Source organism: Neopelma chrysocephalum, unplaced genomic scaffold (genome assembly GCF_003984885.1).
Source record: "Neopelma chrysocephalum unplaced genomic scaffold, ASM398488v2 Primary Assembly neopelma1_139, whole genome shotgun sequence".
NCBI classification, from domain to species: Eukaryota; Metazoa; Chordata; class Aves; order Passeriformes; family Pipridae; genus Neopelma; species Neopelma chrysocephalum.
In genome coordinates this window covers 2,408,099-2,431,911 of record NW_020897801.1, presented here as the reverse complement: position 1 = coordinate 2,431,911, position 23,813 = coordinate 2,408,099, and the positions used below count along the sequence as shown (strand labels likewise).

At 36.1% G+C, this 23,813-nt stretch overlaps 1 protein-coding gene across 10 annotated transcripts in view; it reads right to left on the bottom strand.

The window, feature by feature from the left end:
* Nucleotides 1-23,813, bottom strand: part of PLEKHA5 (pleckstrin homology domain containing A5) — a 167,643-nt gene that overhangs the window by 12,092 nt on the left and 131,738 nt on the right. For 3 of the 10 annotated variants that reach the window (XM_027699674.1, XM_027699675.1, XM_027699680.1), the window contains 12 exons: nt 23,106-23,159; nt 16,675-16,755; nt 10,921-10,983; nt 9,725-9,805; nt 9,441-9,590; nt 7,949-8,050; nt 7,236-7,347; nt 6,935-6,981; nt 5,959-6,147; nt 5,259-5,376; nt 1,505-1,620; nt 33-242 (listed from right to left, as the gene is read on the bottom strand). In XM_027699674.1, coding sequence (XP_027555475.1) covers nt 33-242; nt 1,505-1,620; nt 5,259-5,376; nt 5,959-6,147; nt 6,935-6,981; nt 7,236-7,347; nt 7,949-8,050; nt 9,441-9,590; nt 9,725-9,805; nt 10,921-10,983; nt 16,675-16,755; nt 23,106-23,159 — 1,323 coding nt within the window. Of the gene's footprint in view, nt 1-32; nt 243-1,504; nt 1,621-5,258; nt 5,377-5,958; nt 6,148-6,934; nt 6,982-7,235; nt 7,348-7,948; nt 8,051-9,440; nt 9,591-9,724; nt 9,806-10,920; nt 10,984-16,668; nt 16,824-23,105; nt 23,160-23,813 lie in introns of those variants that run through there. The other 7 variants (XM_027699676.1, XM_027699679.1, XM_027699678.1 and 4 more) reach the window with 6 other exon arrangements.

The following is a 23,813-nucleotide window of genomic DNA, read 5'->3' as shown; positions in this document are numbered from 1 at the left end:
ACATTAAAGCTTTTGATCAACACGGGACCCACCTGTGCCAATCTGAATGGATTATCTCTGACACATGACAAACTCTGTGAAGGAGACTGGTCTGAAACGCCAATAATATTGAGTCCTTTCCTCTTTTCTCTCAGGCAAGCTTGCTGGTGTCTCTTTATTCTTTCCATCTGTTCCTCCACAGTCATTCGAGGCCGTGAGCTTTCTGCAAGACACAGCTGCTCCACTGCACTTCTTGGTCTTTCCTTAAATGGAAGAACATGTATATATGTGATTTAAAAAAACACTATTTCCAACTTAAGAAGAGATCACCTAATGACTTACTAAAAAGCAGAAAAATAGGGAGCAAATAAAGACCTCCTATGTATGTGAAAAAAAGTACAAGAACCAATTATTATTAAATGAACACCAAATTTGAAAATAAAAGGAAGGAATGATTTGCTTTTTTAAGCAATAACATTGCCATCATCAATGATAAACATTAAGAGAATGGGTAGATGCTCTCTCAAAGCCATCCTCTCGAGCTAAAACAATTTACCAGACATTATACAACTGGCAAACACGAGTTATTTGACTGAGACAGAAACATAATTGAAATTTAATGATCCAGGACATTTATACCAGTTGATCTAATAGTGATTTCTGTCTTTTTATTTCAAGAAAAACTACAGCTGGGCATCATTTAACAGCAAGTGCACGCTGAAACTAAGTGAATTTATCAGCACTTAAAAATCTGTAATTCTAAGCATTATATTTTTCCCAAAATAACAACCATCACTTTACCTACTTTCTTCTTGAAATTCACTGATTTACAGGTAGATCTGTACTTTGCATGACAAATAAAAATCGCCTTCAGGCTAATCTGCTGCATTCAGTACATTCACAGTAACTGATTTCACTGATGAAAACTGAAAGTTCTTTCTCCAGTTAACATCCTGTGAGTTTTTCTCTCCTCTCCCCTTCTTCCTACAACTTCTCCTCTTCTATCTGTGCTGCAACTACAACAAGTTTTTCCTTTTACTACATATAAATGTCTGTCTTTAACCCAGAGACTACAGAACTCTCCTATCTGAAATTTCAGGCCTATTACCTGCACGCTGCTTACTGTATCCTGATTTTTTGCCGCTTTAGGTATTTCCCAAATCACTTAAGTAATGAAATAAATAAAAGTCAGCCCCAGAAGCCAAATACAAGTCCTTCAAAGTTTTAATCTAAGATCTTTCAACTCATGTCTGAACTTCAGCAGCTTAGTGGATTTATCATTATCATTGAATTGTTGCCAAGTCTGAGTGTCTCTGTGCAGTTTAACCTACACAACGTTTATAATATTATTATCCTTTCTACAGATGTCTCCATTAATTTAGTATATGATGCTTTAATAACAGTGATTTTTTTTTTTGGCTAAGAAAATTAAAAAGATAACTTCAGCTTTTGGAGTAACTACAGAACTTAAACTTGGGAAGGTCGTATCACTGTCCATCAACGCTCGAAAGTTATTTTAAAGTACCGTTCTTAGATCTATCTTCTTGTTCTTCCTCAAAGTGACGTAGGATGCTATTGTTGAAGACTCTGGTGTTGGTGATTTGGTTCTGGGTGGTACAACTCCCACAGGAAAATGTGAGCCTGCAAAACAGTAAAGCAAAATATACTAAGTGTTGGGCAAAACACCGGCAAAACTGTTGATTTGTTTGCTAGGAAATACGTGTTGGGAACTCTTCCTCGAAAGACAGCAAGGATCTTAATGCCTAACCTACATGTTTTTTAAGGAAAAATACCCCCTGGCCTGAGGTTGCATGAATGGAACAAAACATGGGGGAATAACTGCATGTGGCACAAGAGACTGCTGGTCATAAAAATAACAGTGAGAAACAGATAAATATTAGACAGCCCTCTGTGCAACTTCACAGATGGCTCAGGGAGAATTCCAGGGAAGATGGCTGAGCTTCTCGGACTTTTTATGGAGCAGAGTTTGCGAGGCCAGCAAGATGTCCAGGTAACCCTACCAGTGCTGTCACTTAAGGCCAGGCTTACAAGATTGCAAAGTGTCCAAATACAGAATTTAGCCAAAAGTGGGACCAAAGACAGAAAGTAATTATGTGTGGGTTGCTTATTTGGGAAGAAACAAAGGCTGTGAAAGGGAGGGGGCAAGGCAGTTGAGAAAGAACAGGCATGGAATAAGGGAGAGGAATAAAAAGGGGGCCAGCTTTGCATAAACAAGCTGCTTGTCATGGTGCTTGTCTGGTCAAGGCCCATGCTTTAGCACTGCATAGTGTCCTATCTTCTTATTAGATTTTATTCTGTGAAGTATTTTCCATTTTCTATGTGGGTGTGCTTTCTCTTCCACATGTGAGACATGCCAGGGATCTTCAAGCCAGGTGAGCTTGTGAGTAAGGAGACAGCTACAGAAGATCAGAGGTCTGGGAGCCAAAAATGGGAAAGACTCTGGGTCTGGGGGTGGGCTACCACAGGGACCCCATGTCTGGACCTGCCAGCAGGGTGAAGCTTTTGTCTGTGAAATCCTAAAGAACTTAAGGCCAGAGTAGATGGCAAGCAGAACACACGGCGTGGGAGCTGCCCAAGAGACCTCAGGTCTAGGATGTGGAAACTGGAGAGGCCACAGGTACCAAGAGTTAAATGAAGATGCCATAAGTCCAGTAGCTCCTGGGTGGACTCATTTGTGTGAGCACACACGTGCTCATGTCTACATGTGGATGAGATCAGCTGGTGAGCTCTGAGCCTGGTCAGCTGGTGAGGCAGAACAGGAGCTGAGTGTGTTCTGTGTCCTGATGCCTGCTGCACTCAGCTTCTCCTAACCATGTTCACCATCAGTTTTGCTACTTAGAGAAGCCCTGCCAAAATGTAATTAGGCTGGTGGAAAACTGAAGTACGTTAAAACTTACAAAATATACAGGTTTAATAAAGTAACTCTTCCTTTTTGCTTCTTTATACATGCAGGAAATAAAAGTACGAAAAATATTGTTTCCTTGATGATTTTGCCTGAAAAACTAGGTATGACTTCTTTAACAATCAAATTATTTCTACTTGCTTTTCCTGAGGTTTCAAAGATTTTAGAGGATACATTGATTCAGTGAAGGCTCATCTCTTTCTCCAAATTGTTTGATAGGCCTACAAAATATTCTGGAGGTATTTGAATGCCCTTGAGTGAAATCCATCACTCAAACCAAAAACTGCAAAGCAACAGTTTGGGTGTCCTTTAGACATAAAAAGGATAAAACATAGCAGAAGTTCATTTTGTTTTTATGTCATGTTTATGTACTACATAGGCTATAAATACTCCTCTGGTCTCAGACAGCTGTAAGGATTACTTTACATAGTCCCATTAAAACATTTTTCCTTATTTGCTGATGTTCGAAAAGAGAGGGAAGACTGACATGAGAATTGTTTAGTACAGTAATGTGCACAATGAGCTAGAAAAACATTTTTAAATGTCCTCTGAAATTTATTAGTTTTTAGAACCACTCTCAAAAAGCAACTACATCATTTAGGTGTGACTTCTTAAAACAGCAAGAAAGAAAAAATGCAGAAGATGAGCTGCCTTTGAGTTTGTTTCCTTTTCAGTTTAAAAACTGCTAAGACAGAAAGGCATAAAAATGTTTGTTGAAACAGCATATAGCTATAATGGCATATACACTCTAAAAACAGACAAACAATCAGAAATGGTTAGATTTTTTCCTACTGCAAGGGGACTGTTATTGTGAGTAAATGCCCAGAACAAGAAATATCTGTTAGAAAATTCATGTGCTCAAGTGTGTGCACTAGATGATAATACACAGATATGATAAAGAAAGGAATGAAGTGAGTTTAAGAATATAGAAAGCCTCTCACTGCAGCTATTCTGTCCCCCACCCCTAAATATTATTTATATTAGAGGAATTTGTATTATTGCTTTCCCTGACCATTTTTCTACAAATGGACATAATAACATTATTTCTGTCTTTAAGATAGAAAGCAGATCGGGGTGCTCAAAAAGTATTTGGTTTCTTTATATGGTCAGTGTAGCCTTTGTTATTTTATCTTGATCATTACTTTATCTCTTGTCACAAATTACTATGAGTAATCTGGTACATCACAGGACAATAAAACCTAGGCATGTTTTCAGAAAGGCAAGCTCCTCAACTGAAGTGGTTGATGATTAGCAAATCTCAGGCTAAACCTTGCACTTTTTTCCACCAAGTTAACAGAAATTTAATATATATCTTAACGTTATATCTCAGCAAATACCACAGTGAATCTGAACTGACTAATTGTCTGGTAAGTGCAAGCTTAAATTATGTCATAGGGCCACTCAAATTGTTTATACCCAAACTATGCTAACCTTAGTTTTAGAAGCCTCCATTTACCATTTTGATGAAAACAATATCCTTGTATGATCATAACTCTTGATAAAATTCTGGTACCATTGCACCAGCCTGCTCTGTTAACGCTGAGTCAAAGTACCAGAACAAGAGGCAGTGATCCTGCTGGCACTGGAAACATCAATCCTTACAGTGAGAAAACCCCTAAATTTAGTTACTTTCTTTCAAACCTCTTAATATGGTTTTTGGGAGGTGCTAAAGCTGAGCATTTTCCTGAAGTCACCTTTAACAAACTATTCTGTGTGTTTTAACAAACAGAATTGAGAAGCACTTCCTGGTAAAAGACTCTACCAAGCAATTAGTAGCTTTTATGGAAGCTAGATGAAGAGAAGAATCTAAAGCATTTAGCAATTGCAAAGACCTTTATTGTCTGTACACTCCAAGGTCATGATCATTATTCCTATTATATCAGAGGACAGAAGGCAATTCAACAATTACAAGATTAAAAAAAAGAAAAAGACATTGTTTCCCTGCCTTATGAGAGCCTGAAAATTCTGTGGTGCTGCCTTTTTGGACGTTCCAGCGACATAACATCGGGAGCTTGATTCAAAAACTGAGTAATTGTTCAAGGGCAAGAACATAAAATGGGTAATTGTTCAAGGGAATGGTGTGTAGGGAATGTGAGTGATGTGATTAGACATGGTGTCAATAAGGATTTCAGGGTTGTTGGTGAGTGTAATGTTTGATTTTTCTGCGGTGTAATTGACTGAAATCTTTCTCGTCATATAATTAAATCATTATTTTATTGTGGAAGCTGTTTCATCAAACTGGGAAATGGACAGGCTACAAAGATACAAACCATCATGCAGCTTCTATAACACAGTTAAGCTCTGTATTCCTTGTGAAAAAACTGAAAGGTTGTAAACACCGCACCCGGGGACAAACCTTTAGCAGTAGATTCTGATTCTGACATTTGTTCTGTTTTTTCTTCACCATTAGACTCATCTACTTCTGCTACTGTAGTTAACTCCGGTTCGCTCTTATAAAGCCTATAATCAGGACCCTGAGGAACATCAAGTTATGAGGTAAATAAACAGGCATTTTTGTACAAGCATTCATGTCTTAAGACTCAAACCAGTTGTTCTGTGATGACTCTGCTCTCACTTTAAGACAGTGTTCCATTGTTCAAGTGCTATTACAGACGCATTTCTTTGTCGTCAATTTGAGTAACATTTGCAGACGTTCAGAAATCACAGAAAAAAACTGCCATAAGAATGCAGAGTTGTGGGGTTTTCTAATGATCTTCCTGAAATAAACTGGTATAAGCTTCAAAAACCGAGCCCACAGTTTTTTTAAGAACTAGTGAGGAGCAGAATCTAATTTTCTGAAATGTACTCAGGTGCAAAAATTTAAGTCTTAAGACATTTTATATATGCACAGAATATATGACGGGAAAATGTGAAAAGCAAATGATGCGGCCATAAATAAAACTAAGTAAACAAAAGTAGAACCATAACACAAAAGTAGAACCATAACACAAAAATAAAACCATAACACGAAAGTAGCTGGATGAGTAAATAAAAACTGTGACAGCGTAGAGGAAGGAGGATGCTTCAAGAACAACGTGGCAGTTTAAGCCACTTACACAGTAAGATCCATTTCTCTGATATCCTTGAACTTGGTAAATCTTCTTTTCTTCTGTCAGATGTACTGGGCCCCTGCTATAACAGAGCAAGGAGCTGCTATCACTGGGCAGAGGGGGGATTATGGGAGGATGCTCTGTAAAGTCATAGGACCGAGGGAGTGGAGGACGAGGTGGGACTACTTCCTCTTCCTAAAGATTGTAGAATAGTCACCTTATTTAGATGTGCACACCTGTTACAATTATTTATAACTTAAAAAGAAAAATATATTACCATGGCTATACCAGCTATAAATTTCGGAATTAAAGGGACAATGTCACATTTAAAAAAAAAAAAAAAAGAAATTCTAACACCTGCACTTTCTGTTGGACATGAACTCTCAAGAACTCTCTAAATCATCCTTTTAAAAATTAAATTAATTATATTTTTAAAGATTTTTACATAAGTTAGACTTTTAGAAGGTTCTGTAAGCCAAATGTATTTTGCATATACTTTAGATAACCATGACAATGTCCCTTTAAAACGGTAACTTCCAGCCAGATTTTCAGAGGATTTGAACATTTGGGAGCTCCCACACTTTCAGTTCTTCTTGTGGGTGCTCTGGCCACCTGAGAACCCGGCTCAATATTTGAATAGACATATAAAGCAATCTATTTTTTCCCATGAGAAGTGTGGTGGGTAGAAAACAAATCCGTAAATCGGGGTTTATATTTCTACAGTAACAGCCTAAGGAGAGGAAAAGGTGAGAAATGGAAAAGAGAAACACACCAGTGAGAATATAAAGACAGAACAAATGAAAAGTGTTAGAATTACTAGTGGAGCTATCAGTTTTTAAAATTAGTTCATAATGCAATATTTTCACAGAAACATACTGAATACGTATTTCCGACATCCTTAAAATATTTAAGATGTTTATTTTTGTCATAGCTGTATTACAAATTCAGTGATGCTAAAATAGTAAATATGCTAAAACCATACCTCATTTTTATATTTAATGGATGAAAATGTCCTTGAAACCATGATGCCTGTTTGAGGGAAGGGGGAAAGGTGTAGAAAAAACAAAGAGAAAAAATGTTTTCAATACACAGCTTTTAAAATATGAACTACAACCTGTTGCTATCAAATTACAAAAAGCATCAACTTAAAACAGATGATTCCTTCCTTTTTTTCTCAATAACTGTATGACATTTTCAAACATACAAAAACAGCGATGGAGCTTTAGTTTAAAAATGTATGTGATCTGATTTCATGTCCTGTGAGATAAAAGCAATCAGTTTACCTGCCTCTGAAGAGCTTCTTTGCTGTTTATGTTTAAGTAAACCCTCCATGACATCTTGAATTCTCCACAGTTCCTTCTGAATCTGAGCACGCTGTATCCCTGCTGACTCAGTCTGTGAGTAAACAGCAACATGGGCAATACATTAGAACACCTTGCAAGTGAGAAAAAAAAGGGAAAACCTTTTTCTTCCTTTGGACTACACTGCATATCCTTTCACAATGAAGGAAAGTAAAATACAGTAATGACACACTCTCCTTTCCCATAAAAGTGCAACATGCAAATATTGCCCAGATAAAAAGTATAATTAACCAATTTAAAAATGCACTGGTTAATTTGACAGCAATCTGCTAGTTCAAACTTCACTGAAAGAACCGAATTGTATCGACTGTGTCCAAAGAAAATCCAAGCAAACTTTGCATAGGAGACCTATGTACAACAAGAGAAAAGGAACCATCAGTTGCAACCCCGAAACAGGTGGAGATGAACATGACTGAAACAGAAAGAGGAAGCTTCCAGACACAGGAAAACCAGTGCTATACCTTCAAAAAAATGGGAAAAGCTCAAGATTTCTCCAGAACTTACAAGGTATAAAAATAAATTACAAGTTTGTAAGTAAATGCACCACATGTCCACCCTTTTTCACTGATATAGTTTTTAAACAAACTCACAGAAAATCAAAGTGAATTAAGTATACTTTAAGATCTATGCCATACCTGAATTTCTCCAAGCCGATCAAGTTGATCCTGCATATGGTTCCTTGTTACAGTTACATCATACTCCAATTTATCATATTCTCTCCAAGCTCTTTCCAGTTCCTAAGTATGTACAAAAGTAAAGAATTACAGATGCACATTTAAGTTACAAAAAATAAACAAACAAAAAAAACCCCAAATAAACCACAAACAAACTAATTTTTTTTCTTTTTCCAGTGGCATCAGACTTCAGGAAGTAATGCATAAAAAGCAGCACTAAATAAAGATGTAATTTAGAGAATGCGATGTTTAAACAGCTTTTTGATTTTCTAATGATACTAAATGGAATTCAAACAAACAGCATTTTGTCTTTTCACAAACAAAAAGGATAAGCAAGGGGAAATTCTTCAGAACACGTCTTTCTAGTCAGCAGGCATGTGGGTCTTAAGCTGTCTCTCCACTGAGGCAGAAAACCCACAAAAATGGATGCAAATTTGTGTCTTTTATCACACAGAATACACATGTGTGAGTGCACAGCATGTGTGTACATATGCAATGCATTATGCAGGACAAATGTAAGTCATCCAACCCTGCCTGTAAAGCTGCCAGTGAGTGCCCCAGGCCTACTAATACACCACTGTTTTACGTGAGTGAAACTACAATCACCAGAAGGAAAAGGTGAAATAAAAAAAATAAAAAATTCTTCTTTGAGGTCAGCTCTACCATCTCACTTTTGCAGCCTACATCAAGCAATTTACTCAATTTAGCATAAATTAAAAAGTTAATGAGGGAAAGTGTATCTTGAGGATTTGCTTTCCCCTGGTTCCCTTCTCCTTGTCCAACCAATTCCTTTTAGAAGACAGTCTAACATTCAGATTAAAACCAATATTTCAGCTCCTACATCGTATCAATTACACCACAGCTCACCACTGGCATTTGACACTGAAATATCTTATTGGATATATTTGTCAGTAGAGAAAAATGACTCTTTGCCCTGTCGTTTCAGTGTAGAAATCATCACAAAGTGGAAAAGGACAACAGACAGCATTTTCCTTCCTTTCCTTTTTTTTTTTAAAGTTTTTGAAAGTGCATAGCTTGAAAAATCTTTTAAATACAATGACAGTATAATCTTTTCTTCTTTTCATCCAGCAGCTGCTTTTGCTTAAAATAAGTCACCTATCTGCTTGAATAAAGTTTGTTTGCCACTATATGAAATAGTTTATTTGCATTATTTACTTCATCAAATTTTCGTATTATAAAGATAATTATCACACCAATAAAAAAAATTACCATCCAAAAAAAAAAAAGAAAAAAAAAGGAAAAAGAAAAAAGGAAAAAAAAAAAAAGACTACTCGATGAATGTAGGGAAAAGATCACTTTCCATCTGCCTTTGGCAAAAACACAGACAAGTAAAAGACAACTGATTTTTGCTGGAATGCGATAAAAACTAAGCACAGACAACCCAATTAAGGATATGAATGTAATCATTTCACACTTGGAAGGTGTTACTTACTGCAGTAGCTCGTGATACTTCTCGACAAGTGCTAAGGAGTCCGTTCTGCAAGTCATCTCTCTGTAAGACTACATTTTGTATGGCTGCGGGATTATCTGCATTCATTTCTATCTCCTGACTTGCTGATAGCAAAGCTTGCTCAAGCGTGTACTATTGTAATAAAAAGAATTATTTTTAATGTTCTGCATCATTGGGCTGATTTTCGTTTTATTTCAGTTATCAATGTTCTGATAATAAGCATGTAAAATAACATCCACTTTAGGTAATAAATACAATTGTCCTACTTTCTCCTTGTGTAGCTGTTGAAGCTTCTCCTCCAGTGCTTGCACAACTTTATCCTGTTCACATAAACGGCTAAGCTTAGCCTAGTGTAGAACACAAAATTATCACAGTTAGAATTTTGTTATTTACATCTTCAGTAATCAAAATGTAACTTGACTGAATCATTACATGAATCCACATAAAATGTTAATAAAACAAAATATGAATTCTAAAATTATGAAGGCATCAGTCTTACATTTTCAAATTACTTAAGAAACCCTCTCAAGAAACTATGAAATAAGTGTCATTATAACTTAAGAAACAGCACAGCTCAAAACATGCAATTTATGATTCTACAGCTAAATCTTTACAACTTAATAACAGGTATTAAATACCACTTTAATTTACATATTGTTTAGTATTATAAAGACTACTGTATACGTTCACAGTCTGTCCCATGGTTTTTCAGGTGATAGTTTCCCATAGTTTCCATTCTAGTACTACCCATATCCTTCTCTGATTTAGCTCCCATTGAGGCTTGGCTATGACTAAAACTGTTTTGCTCCAGATCCACTTTGAGCAAGTAACTGCTCAGTGCACTCTAACCAATTTAAAACAGTTTACTTTTCTATCTGAACAACCTTTTTGGTTCAGTTTGTGCTACTTTGCCTTTTCTTTTTTACTCTTAAAATAACATCTCTTAAATCATTAGGTCTACTCTTAGTTGCACTGTGCAAGAATGACTAGACATGCATCTATGTATGCATATAGAATAAGACTATGTGTGTATTTTCCACCACCAATTACACCAGTCCCCTTTTCTTTAGTAACTAACAACCCAATACTCTGAATGGTAACTACCTGTGCCAAATTTCAGTTTTGGTGTCTCCATCACATTTCCAGAGAAATTACATCTCTCGTGCTTATAACTGAACTACTACAACAGTTTTTCACTGGTAAAGTAATTAATTCCTTTCTAGAAGATATTCACCTTTGAATAGCTGTAATACTTGAAATTTCAGCCTACAATGTAATATTTCCTGCAGTTAGAAGCTTATTACAAAAAGAGTCTCATGTCCCTCAAATTAACAATGCAAATTCTGTTAACAATCACCTACATGAAATGAGTTTCAAACACAGAAACCAAAGGGGAAATTATTATCAAAATAAAGAGACAAATACCAACATTTCCAAGGAAGAAGAAATACAAGTGACTTACATCAATATCCAGCTCTTCAGTTCTATATTTGTATAGTGTACCCCTACATTCTTCTTGTGTTAACTATAAGGAAGAATAATATTGCCATAAAACAACTTAATTGGACTAAGAAAATGAAACAACTGTTCAGCTTAAGAGTTTTAACACAGAAATCAGCTTTTGCTTAAAAGTCAAACATACCACATTGCACAATATATTTTTAGCCAATATATATTAATGAAGGTAAGTAAGTGGAATGTCAAGCAGACTATCAGTAGAAAGTTGCATTAACTTAACAGGCTACATTTCTAATGCAAACTGGAGTTTTAAAGGTGTGCAACTATCTCAAACAAACATGGATAATGTGGGAAGATGAAACTGCCAGAGTAAACCTAGACATGGTTATACATCATCATTTAAGTTTTGTTATGTGAATTCTAAATACAGGGGCTCATTCTACTTGGAATTAATCATTCTAGGCCCACTAAGGTCAGGTGTTTCCACAAGGAGCATATTCTGATGTGACTATGAAACCAGAACAGAATGACCTAAGTTTACAGCATATATGTAAAATATCTTGTTATAGATATGCCAACTAAGTGCCAATGAATACTTTCTGACTACTGTTTCATGGGGATTCTCTCCCATCCAACAAGGGTATTACCAGAATGCCATAAATAGAAGGTCTTCTATTTTATCTTTGGACTTAGGCAAACTTGCCTTCTCCTGCCAGTTGGGATGCAAAGTATCCTCAAACTACTTTCATACAGCTCCTCACATGAAGTTCTAAACTCTTTCAAGTCTGTTACTGACAAGTAACGAGATTTTAAAACATTTTACAAGAAAAAAAGGTAGCTCCCCATTTTAGAATGGAGTGTCACACACAGTAACTACTTAATGTCCTATACAGCAAGCATGGACATAACACTATCAACTCTCATATTCGATTTAATTAAAAACACTGAGTCCCAACATAGATGCTTTCCTTCCATGTGTCTGTCATAATTAGGTCATAATGAGTTAACAGTACAAGAAAGACTATAATAACACAAGTCCATGTTAGGGGACACTTATAAATAAAAGGACTAGGGAAGGGTTAATGAGACAAGCATTCCAAACATAAAATAAATCTTCAACACACTAAAGTGTTTCATTTCAAGATATTATGTCCACATACCTCATGCAAATGCACCTGGTGACAATTTAAAAGTATGTATAGTGTATTAAAACCACACAATAACTTTCTTTGAAATGGACATTTTATGAAAATGAATGTTGGACTATGAAAAAAGCCACAGCACTTTTGCACCTCATGAATGTCACACAAATTAAGATATCTATTTAAACTCCTACTATGGTAGAGTTTTGTTGTTTTACTGTCGATTTTAATCACAATGAGAGAAAAATGAGGAATGGAAATATTCAAATAAAACTCATAAACATGGCCAAATGTCTTTAACTTACAGAGAAAACCTAGTTATATTTCACAACAGAAAGATTTTTAAAAAAGAAAGATTATCCCCTATTAGACAAATACAGCTTCCCAAGTCACTGCTCAGCATTTTATGTGGCTGGGCTGGAAAAATGTAATAGTGTTTTTTCGAGTCAGTATTTTTATACTTTCTTTAAAAAGAGAGACATTTATTTTTTTTGGCATTTCAACCTTAATTATAGCTGAGTTTAAAACAGTTTGCCAATTCAGCATCCTTATCCCTATGTACCTCCTGAAAGGGATGTATCTTAAATACTCAGAAAACGAAAGCACATTTCCAAAGAACACTCTACACGTGCTAATTCTGCTTATTAAAATCCTATGACACTTTTAAAATTGCTGCCAACTTCTTGCTTTTGTCAGCAGTACCAGTTCCCCACAATAGGCACTGCTGGAGAGCCACTTCATTTCAACATCTCTACTGCAACATTGTACATAGACTTAGGGTAAAAAACTCCAAAAATAATATGAATAACTTAATCCATCTCTGACAGAACAGCAGCTTCAGTTTTCACAGCACATCAATAAATCCACTCAAGGCAAAAAGTGCAGAATGCTATCACATCCTACTGGAGTTACAGGAGGAACTGCAGCAGACAGAACGCAATTACACATCTCAAGCAAGGTTAACAATCTCATAACCCTGGAAAACGCATTATAAGAGCTCCAATGACCAAGTTATCAAAATGTACTTTCTGTCACGTTCCACAAACGCCTTTCTTCGCCAAATCGCTCCTACAAATCCTGTGCCAGGACAGTAATTTCAGAGCAAGAGTGCCACCTACTGAACCAGCGACGTGACTTGCTGCTGACTTTGCTTTCCCTCGACATTTGCCTGCTTAAACCACACCGAAGTCCATTCCTCCCAACATGGGGAAACTCACTGCACAGCTCCCAAACATTAGGGAGCACCGCCCTGACACCTACAAATAGAACTTACCATTTTTTGGAAGGTAAACTGCTCACAAAGAGTTTGGTCAAACACGGACCTTGCAATGAAAAAGTGACATGACCTTAATTGAACCTTCATCTTACATTAGAAATAATTTGTTATCAACTGTACAGTCGCACTGCACAGTCCCCATCTCCATCACACACCAACACCAGATGAATCACAGGAGTGGATAAATCATGTGCTTCAGACATGAGGGGTTAAACCTATTTAAGTTGTCAATATTAAAAACGTTTCAGTGACAGTGTTATTTCATTACCTTATAAGCTATTTTCAGATTCCACTAATTGTTTTGATTCAATAAATATATGGCAGGAAATTTCACACCCCAAAACCACACTACACAGTTCTGCAAGATACTGCACTTAGGAAATTAAAACAGGACAGTCTGAGGCATTTTTTAATTTAAAGTCAAGACTTCCAAGAGGAGCTTTTTTTCTTTTTAAAATACTTCTTGCTACCAGGAAGCAGGGCAAATGGGCATTTAGCCTCCAGTAAGCAAGGTTCTCCTCTAATTTTCAATAATGTTGTCATATAACATGTTCAAACTGGAAAAAGAAGATTTTTAGCTCAAACACGATCATCTCCTGTTTGTAACAAAACCTGAAAAATATTTCTGCCTACAAATCTCAAAATCTAACAAGTGTAATAGTTTAAATGTATGCAGCTGTGATAACAATAATAATATGCCATAAACAACACCTGCCCATCCTTATAGGAGCAAACAAATCACAGGCTACTTTTCTCTGGTTTTAATGTATTAAGAACAATTATCCATGGAAAGACCTGGATGTTATCTTGTTGCACTCAAGATTTTAACTTTTCTCCCTTTAGGGAACTCACGCATATAATTGAGGAAAATTTTACTTTTTTAAATCAGCCTATGCTGCTTTAGAAAACAAGATTAACGCTCCTCACCTAGTATTAGAAATAAACCCAAACAAGGTAGAAATGGGTCCAGTCTGTAAAAAGTGTCTTTTTCTCTTGTCTGTATGTATGGAATAATCTTCCTGGTTTGTACTTGTGAATTTGCAGTACAGTCTGTAGAGCAGACTGATGTAAGTCAAAGTGATTTAACTAATTGTGAAGATGAAACAAATCACAAACAAAATTGTCTTATAAATAACACATTTGAAATAGTAGATATTTTTGCTGTTTTACTAAAGAACCATTAATCATTACAAACAAACAGGAAGCAAGACATTTTAAGTTTTTAGTTAAGTACAAGCTTTTCTTGCTTTCCTTTGCTTAATTCTAAATAAGCTCAGTCATAAAACTGAACTGAACAAACTGAAGCAAATAAAGATCCTTTTCTTTATCAGCAGGAATGGTTACAGTCATCAGAAACTAGTTTATCATCTTGACAACAGAACAGGTTTCAGTCACTTGCACAGAGGCTTCTCCCAATTGTTTGGGAGAACTGCATTAAAACTGCAGCAGGAAAGATGATTGTTAAACCAATTTATTTTACTTGAATAAAAAACCTGCATGTCTGTTTAGACTTTAAATAAGTTGCCAGAATTTTAAACAGGTTAGTTTTGCATTACAGAAGTTTAGAAGATTGTTTAGGCAGTGACATTTTGAGTGTGTTTTTATCCTTTCCTGGAAGTAAGTTAATGCATTATCTCATACAGGAGACTTCATCCATGAAAGCAAAAGATCTTGCCACTCTACAGTTTAGGCAACACGAGGGTTCTTTCCACACAAGGCCGCAAACAGTCTGACCTGAAGAGACCACATCTCTAGTGACAACAGGTTTTTAAGTCTTCACAACCTGTTAGTCAGTGTTTCTTTGACGAGAACGTCAAAAAAGGTGCTTATTTAGTGTCAAAGACAAAGCAGCAGCTGTGCTGACAAGGTGAAGGCAGCGCTGTGCAGCACAGCTTCCTCAGGGCAGCACTTGGAAATTTACTGGTATCCCTAAATACCTGAGTAGATTAGCCCAGGCACAACTATACCTCAGATATGTCTATATTATTATTAGAAGCCTGAGCCAGTTTACCCTGACACATCTAAACCAGTTCTGTTCGTCATACGTATGTCGACTTGTCTTACATACTCTATAAGAGAAAACTGATCCACTTTAAAAAAACTGCAACCCCTAGGCTTCTTAAAAATAATACAACAGAAACTCCAAAATTTAATTTAGGGCTTGAAGGCACCTTACTTCTCCCATTCCTCTCCAAGCAGTTCCTTCAGGTTCCATGTTAAAGATCCTGTTTTGCACAGAGAAGCACAACTTGGACGATGACGAAATCAGTCACTCACAACCCAACTTCCTCTGGAAAGCTGAGATTTTTTTTTTTGCAACTTTTCTGGATCAGAAACAAATTTATAATATGGACTTGATTTAAAAAAAAAAGAAACATGCAGTTAAGGTGCAGAAATTTTTAGAAATGTGGCAAAGCCTTAATCACTAATAAGTGACTGTTTTACAGAACATCTTTTCTTCAAGTTACACAACCTTTATATGTAATTTTGGCTCACAAGAGCATAAATATAAATGCAATGGAACTGGTCAGATATCCCTTGTAAGAAAAACATCTTCATTGTATTTGAGGCAAGAAACTTCTTAAACATCCCCTGATTTGACAGGGACTATTCAGTTAAGCCCCAGCATCCCTAAGACACTGCGGTGCCAACAGATATGGATTGGCCATGCTCATAAGTTAATGCAGGTCTCAACTCACAGACAATATTTCCATTCACATTTCTGGTTCTTCTTCCATCTTACCATTTACAACCATCACTAGTTACTCAGTAAGTGTGCACAGTTAAGTCTGCTGTGACTTTATGAACAGACACTGCCTTTTGGATTTACAGTCCCCAGATCAAAGTAATTTTGATCCTTCCTTTCTTCAGTGGCTAAAGGCTTGGTAGGTGCAAACAAAAACTTGTAAATCCACTTCCTAGAACGAAACAAAATTGCCAGAGATGACCAGGTAAACACCACTCACATGCTTTTGTAGTGGTCAAAAGAAAGAAGCACCTTTGAACACTAATTGCAGAGAATCATGCTAAGACAAATGTTGGAAGCTTATTGGAAGGTTTATGAATTTACTGGACACCTGCATAAAGCATCAACTAATTAAATCGTCTAGACAGAAAAAATTGTTCAAAAGTGTACATTTAATACTAAACAACAAAAACGCAGCAGAAGCCATGCTAACAATATTGCAGCATTGTATAAAGCATGGATGACTCGTGGTTTTCCAAAGCAAAGGAGAGAAACACCAATGTCATGAATAAATCTGAGGAACAACCAAAACTGTCACTAAGGAAAATTTTCGCAGATGATAAAGCAAATTTCATTCACTCTCCAAGACCTTACTTGCTGGTACAGTTGCGGTCTTAGCGCCGAGTTCTCAATCATAGTGTGAACCAAGGTGATTAAAGGTTCATTCTCTTTCATCTATTTCAAATCAGGAGGAGCATACAGCAAACATCAGTTTACAGCATGGCTAGATTTGAAAGACGACACTGTAAAATATAGCCTCTACTTTAATTTTTTTCTAATAATGCAGCAGATTACATTTTAACCCATGCTTTTTATATATTCCATCATTCAGTAATATCAACATCTGGAAAGTTTAATAATATCAAACAAATACATCAAAACCACAGAAATGATCAGAACCAATGCAATATTTATTCACCAAGGCTCTCCCTTTTTAAAAATAAAAATGCTTAAGATAAGTTTGGCTTTGCACGATATTGAAATGAAAAGCATTATCAGATTTTGGAATAGGAACACTCAAACCTTTATCAAAAACCTTTTAAATTATAGATTTAATAACTCAATGTACATTAAAAAGATATAAGCATCCCCAGCCTGTGAATATTGAAGCGAGGTTCAGGCTCCTGTTCATGTATCAAAAAATGCCTTTATATGCTGCACTGATTTATATCCTTAGGGACTTTGAACCATTGCTTGTTGCATTTATCCACCCCCATACAGGTGTGAAACCATTTTGGAACTGGTCAGACAGTTTCTATAGTGATTAGTATTTTTGATATAGGTGCAAATATAAAAACCAGATGCTTTATTACGCATTGCATACATTTAGGATTTCAGAAGTGTGCAACAGAAAACAGTATGGGCCTTTTGGTTTTAGAAAGGAGGCTTTCCTAACAGTAAGGGAGAAATTATGAGAACAGGTGGTTTTCTTCTCCAAAAGAAACTCAAAAGTCACTTAATGCATAATCCTATTTTTGTTGGAAACTTTAGGACCTGTTGGAAACTCTAGGAATACCTGTTTCGAGTATGGTTGGTTACACAGGAAGTGTGTGAAGGAATATTTATGATCTTTCACTCTGTATGTGTATATATACACACACTCCCCATGAAATTACAAAGAAAGGTTTTGTTTCATAGACTGAAATGCCACAGAATGAGTTTTTGATGCCTTTTGGAACTTCTTGCTCCTATTTATTTAGAGAAAAAACCTAACTTGTATGTTTGGAGAAGTAGGGGTTTTTTTCTCCTCACAGGAAACATATTTTCTTGTCATAGATAGAGGACCTTTTTGTTGTTGTTGTTGTTTTTTATACATAGTAAAGTCTGATCAGCTGATGAGTTAATCAGCCAATGCAGAATACCTTAAGAAGGCAAGCTTATGATGCTCTGTTTGTTCAAGGCAGGAAAAACACTAAACGAGTAACCCCTACCATTTGCTCCATCATCAATAGCACATATAAACAGAAAACTAGAACTGACCCAAGAAGTTGTTCTCCCCTTACATTAAAATTTTGTCCAGAGATTGGGTGCAACAGGTGATCTCAAAAGAGATCTCAACAGTAAGATTAACAATAGGGTCCAAACCTGAGCAATCAAACTACAGCCAACTTAAATAACTGTAAAGGAAAAATTACTCTGAAGCTCAGATATTTTATTAGGAGATACGGGTTTGGATGCATTTTTATTAGGAGGATTTCAACAGCTTCATACTCTCTAGCTAATACTTTTTTACAATATCTCAAATTTTTCCTTTCTGGCCAATAACAGCCAAGGTCAGAATTAATTTCTGTTAAACTGTTCAAAGATTGTTGACATCCAGATTAGAAAATAAGCAAAGTGGATTTGCTCAAAGGACATTTTGAAGTAATGTTTTGTCCTCCAGACAGCTCCAGCTTTGATTTATAGCACTTCTTCCAATATCTTTACTACCATTTGTGCTTAACTATTCTTATCTAACACTATTTGCAAAGGCCACTTATATCCAGAAAAGCCGCAGTCCCTTAAGCCCTTGTGGAACAAAAACCAAAAACCAGGTAATGGGTGAAGTAGTGCCAAGCAAAGAGCCTTTGTAGCAGTCAAATACAGCAAGTGTGTTATTTCCCCTTTAAGAAATAATGTTTCCAAAAAATACTGACAATTAACTATCGAGAAATTCGGACCTTGAGGGAGCATCTCAAATCTTCCAATAAACAAAAGGTAGTGCACAGAGAGGCAGGCCGTGCTCAAGAACTGGCAAAGTGAACCAGAGTTACATGGGACACAATGGCAAGTCCCATGCTCTAAAAGGTGAAGAGAACACCTATTTTGTAATCTTCAAGCATTATCATAAGTCTACTCTGAAACTGAAGTTGGGCACTATTCACATTGAATAAATAGCTCAAGGTAAAATAATTGCTTGTTCATAACAGAAGCAAACCTTGATTCTCATTCATTTCAGAAAAAAAATATTATTTTTGTACAACAAAGGACAGATTTTAGCTCCTACATGTAATATTATTATACTTTTAGAGTGTCTCCAATTAAAGAAGTCACAAAAATTGGAATTAATAGATTTCCATAAGCAAACCAAAGTGTCACACAGCAACACAGCAATAAATCCAAATAAAATCCACCAGTCTTGGATTTATAATTTTCTACTTCTAGTGAATAACTCTTTTCTCCCCAGAAGTGATGCTTCATCTTTGCTTTTTTCTCTGCTGATGTACTGTATAAAAGCATTTCCAGCTGGAAACAATAAAACCCCACCTCCTTGACGTAGGAACTATAGGAACAGCTACTTTATTTACGAGCGAACATCTCAGTGGGTATTTTGTGTTTTAAACTGTCAAGCCAAGCTACTGACAACTTTTCTCTTCCTTCCTTTTCCTGAATTCTCTTCTATGTTTGGTAACACCCTACACAGATGACATTTCAGGATGTGCTGGTCTGGTGGCAGCGATCAGCTGGAACAGTGGCTGCCTCCCAGCACACTGGCAATAGGACCTGACCAAGCTTTTCTCCCACCTTCCCTCTGCTATTTAATACTCTGTCCAGAAAAAAAAAAAAAAGGAAGGAAAAAGCAGTTTTCCTTCCTGTCTTCTTTTCACAGCAATTCTGCCTTCACGCAGTCTTTCTTTCACCCTAGAGAGTCCCTGTCCTCGAGCCTCCCTTCTTCCACTGGGGACTGAAAAGGAAGAAAAATAAGGCAGTAAAAAGAACAGTGGTGGGTGTGTCAGCCACTCTACCTTTTCCAGATGAAAAATACATGTAAGAGTAGTATCCTATATGCTGCTAACATAGGACATAAAATTTTAGGCTGAAACACAAGATACCAGATGTAATAGAGGATTATCTGTCAACTTTATCCAAACCTCCTTGTACTGTTCCAGCCTTCCTTAATTTACTGCTTTTTCCCAGAACCACCTTCAGCATATCAGAAAGAAGGTGCTGAAGAGGAGAAAACAGAAGCAAATGACCAAGACAGTAAGGATGTTGGCTGTGGGACCTTGACTCCTTTATTTGACAACTTCTCGTTCAAGTTCTGTTTATTTTTTAGGCACCCTTTGAAAACTGAAGGAAACTAAAAATGAAAGTACCAGCAGAATTATTTTAACTACTTAACACCTAAACTATTTACATGAATAGCTATTTCAAAAAACTGGGGGGAAAAAAGGCTAATTGAAATGAAATTTAGTAAATCTTCTACTGCGACAAACCCTTGTGGGAAATGCTGAGATCAATCAGACAACATGCATGGAGAGTTTTACATAGATAGCATGAGCTCAGTGGAAAAGGGCTTTTCAGCCCAAGAAAAGTTTTACTATCAACATAACATTCAGAAGCTTACTAAAAGACTGGTGTGCTGGAATTCTCGATAACAACAGAAAGATTCAAGTGGGACCTCCTGCCAGGGCTTTATTTACAAAGGAGAAAAAAAGCATGTCTAGCCTGTATTTTAAAAAAAAGAAAAACATCCTTATGTTCCTGCTTTTCATTACTGTTATTGTAATTAGTGGGTACAAATAAATTATGGAGATGACAGGCTTGGATTTCATAATACACAATAAGTGATCCTTTAAAATTTGCTAATATGTACTCATAACATCCCACACTGGCAAACAAATCATCATTGTTTGCCTGGGGTTGCTAGCTATGTCCACAGAACTGCTTCCCAAATAGCAGATGAATCCCTCTCACAACCCTCTACAAACCCTGAGCCAGCAGAGTGGTTTCAAAAGAAAAGGGTGCTGGACAATCATTCTTTTGGCCATAAGACATCAAAGAAATCATATGGCTGGATATATGTGTGCCAGTCTCTTTGATCTTTTTTTTTCTCCATCTCTGAACTCCAACAACAACAACAAAAATTCTGAAAGCATAACACCAAAACATCAGAAAGTGTAACATGAGAATTTTGAAGCATCTCCAAAGGAAACAGCAGCACAAAAACAAAGCAGGATTTCAAAAAGGTGATGGAATATTCTTGATCAGAAAACCACCTAACCAGCAGACAACGACTTACTGTAACAATATAAAAGTAACCCTCCCTACACATGAACTTGAGTGTGCCTGAAAATCCACCTGTGCAACCTCAGTACATGCTTACTGTCTTTGTGACCAAGAAAGTGAGAGTTGAAGATAACTGGAGTCCCACCATACGTTTTAGGCAAAGCAGGTTTTGACACTATTTTCAGAGATTAAATACAAGTGAAAATACCTAATTTAATTACAGCGGACACTTAAAAATTCAAAGAGGAAAAGTGATTATGCACGCTGGTTAAAGATGCAGCTGTCAAGGAGGAAAGGCCTTTTGATTTTTTTTTCTTTCCAACATAAAGGAAAATTGACATTGGACAAAGTAATGAAAAGATATAAATGTGATACCACCCTAGAAGCAGTGATACACAAAGTAAAAAGACTCCCAGGGAGATTAATTTGCTACAGGCAGATGACAGTATTATAAAACAAGAGAAAAAAAGAAAAACTGATCAGAAACTGGGACAAGTATTCCAACTTGCTCTTCCATGATTTTGTGTTTAAGGCAATATATTTTAGACTTGATAATGATTTCTTGTGTTAAGAAGTGCAGTGATTCCTTGCATCTCTGGTATGGGTAATTATGGCATAACTATAAGATTTAGACACTTTCCTAAATTAATGTTTACCACACCACATTTCTAAATTTCATCTGATACGAGTAAAAGGAAAATAATTTTTACCACTTTGCATGTTGCACAAAGACAATTCCCTCCATTTAATCCTGCCCATTATACTCACAAGCTTGGGTAATCAAGCAACAGCATGGTACACAGTTTTACACTTCACATTGACTGCTATCCTTTCTTGGCAACAAATTACATTGAAGACAGAATCAATCCCTTATTGCAAATCATTATAAACTGGAAATATTTGAGTCAGATGAAATATTTTGGTATAGTATAGCAAGCAGTTTTCCCCTACTGTTTTGGACCTCCTGCAACCCCTTAAGTAAAACAAGACAGAGGTGTTTAGAAATGCGTTGCAATTGAACTAAATTGATCATAATTCACACTTTGTTTTCAAGAGACAGTAGGAAAATAAAGTCACTGGGTGAGCCAAGTCCATATGAGAGTGTGTATGTCTCTGTGTACAGGTGGGGCTTTTAATAACTCACTGAAATACCATTAGAGGAACATGTAGGATATAAATGTTCTAACAGTTGGTTTTAAGTGTAAGGCTCAAAATTTTCATTCAAAGACAGATTATTAGAAAAAGAAAAAGCCACAGTGATTTTTACATTTTTAACCAATGGTCACCTAGCTGCTTCTTTTTCCTCTAAGCACTTAGGACTGTCTTTTATAAATGCTAGCAAAAAGAAATGCCATTTAAAAACTTCTCACACGCAAGTTGTACTGAAATCTCATTTGATCACGCAACAAAGCCATAAAGAGAGGCTTGTGATATCACAGTTCTTCACTTTGCAATCAATTATGCTAGTGAAGACATAATTCCACCCTCGCTTTGTAAGTTATGAGAAATTGTAAAGAAGCAAAATCTTATTCTTATATAAATCTTCAAGAATTAACTGAGAAAAATGTGAGAAAATGAGCCATGTTATGATCTGATTAAAACCTTTCTTCATGTTTGACCTCTCTTTAATTTAATGTCCTGTAGAAACATCTAACTTTGCTTAATTTGGAAAACAGAAATTTTCAGAAGTATAATATTTCTATATATTGCATGTGTGTCATATGAGCTTGGAAATAAATTATGACTTTGGTTAAAGAAGGTAAAACATTACAGTTAGTGTTATTGTAAGAAGGAAATGAAGAACAGAAAAATTAATTGGCAAGTTGCTGCTGTATTCTGACAAATTTTCAATTGAGGGTTTTTTTTTGCCTTATAACATGTCAGATTCGTAACTGATTAAGATATTCCATGCTATGGGCATCCTCCAACTTCATAAAAAGCACTGAAAATCCTTCTCCCCAAATATTTCCAGCTATGATAGAAGCAGGTAAAAAGCATTAAGAAACTCAAACGCACAAGAAAATTGCAAATCCCACCTGGTGATCCAAATATATAGCATTCCTTTGAAGGTGATGTGAAAGAATCTCATTCTAGTAGGCAGCAGTCAGAGGGCGAAAGGAAAGGGACAGAAGGTGCAGAATGCATGAAAAGAGCTTTAAAAGATGTAAACTAGACAGTGATCTGTTTTATGCAGAAATATAATACAGTTTTTAACTGCTTTTTTGGGTGAACTGTTACAAGTCTTGATCCGAAACAGAAGTGATGGAAGTTTACCACAAATTAGGCTATGAAGCACTATATCACATTTTCTATTTACATCTAAAATATAGTAAGCTCATATAAATGCCCACTACACAGACAACTATAAACCCTTTGATAAATCTGTGTTTTAAGCAAGTCCTGCTGTTCGCAGACATATTATGAATGAGAAGATATCTGATATGAGGCAGTATAAACAATAAATTCATATCATGATCTATCACTACTGATTTTGTTTGTGATATCAACAGATTAAAAACCTTTAACATATTTTAAAATATCCCCCTGCAATTTTGAACTTGGCTCATTTCGAAAAGCCCCAAAGTAAAACCTCAAAGGGTTAATAGCAGAACATCACATACACAAAGAACCAAAGTTACTCTATTCTACTCGCAATACAGTCAGAAAATTTTGCACCAACAAAGCACAAAGCAAACTTTTGCTTAATGGATGACTACAGGTTAGTGAGAATGGTACATGGTACA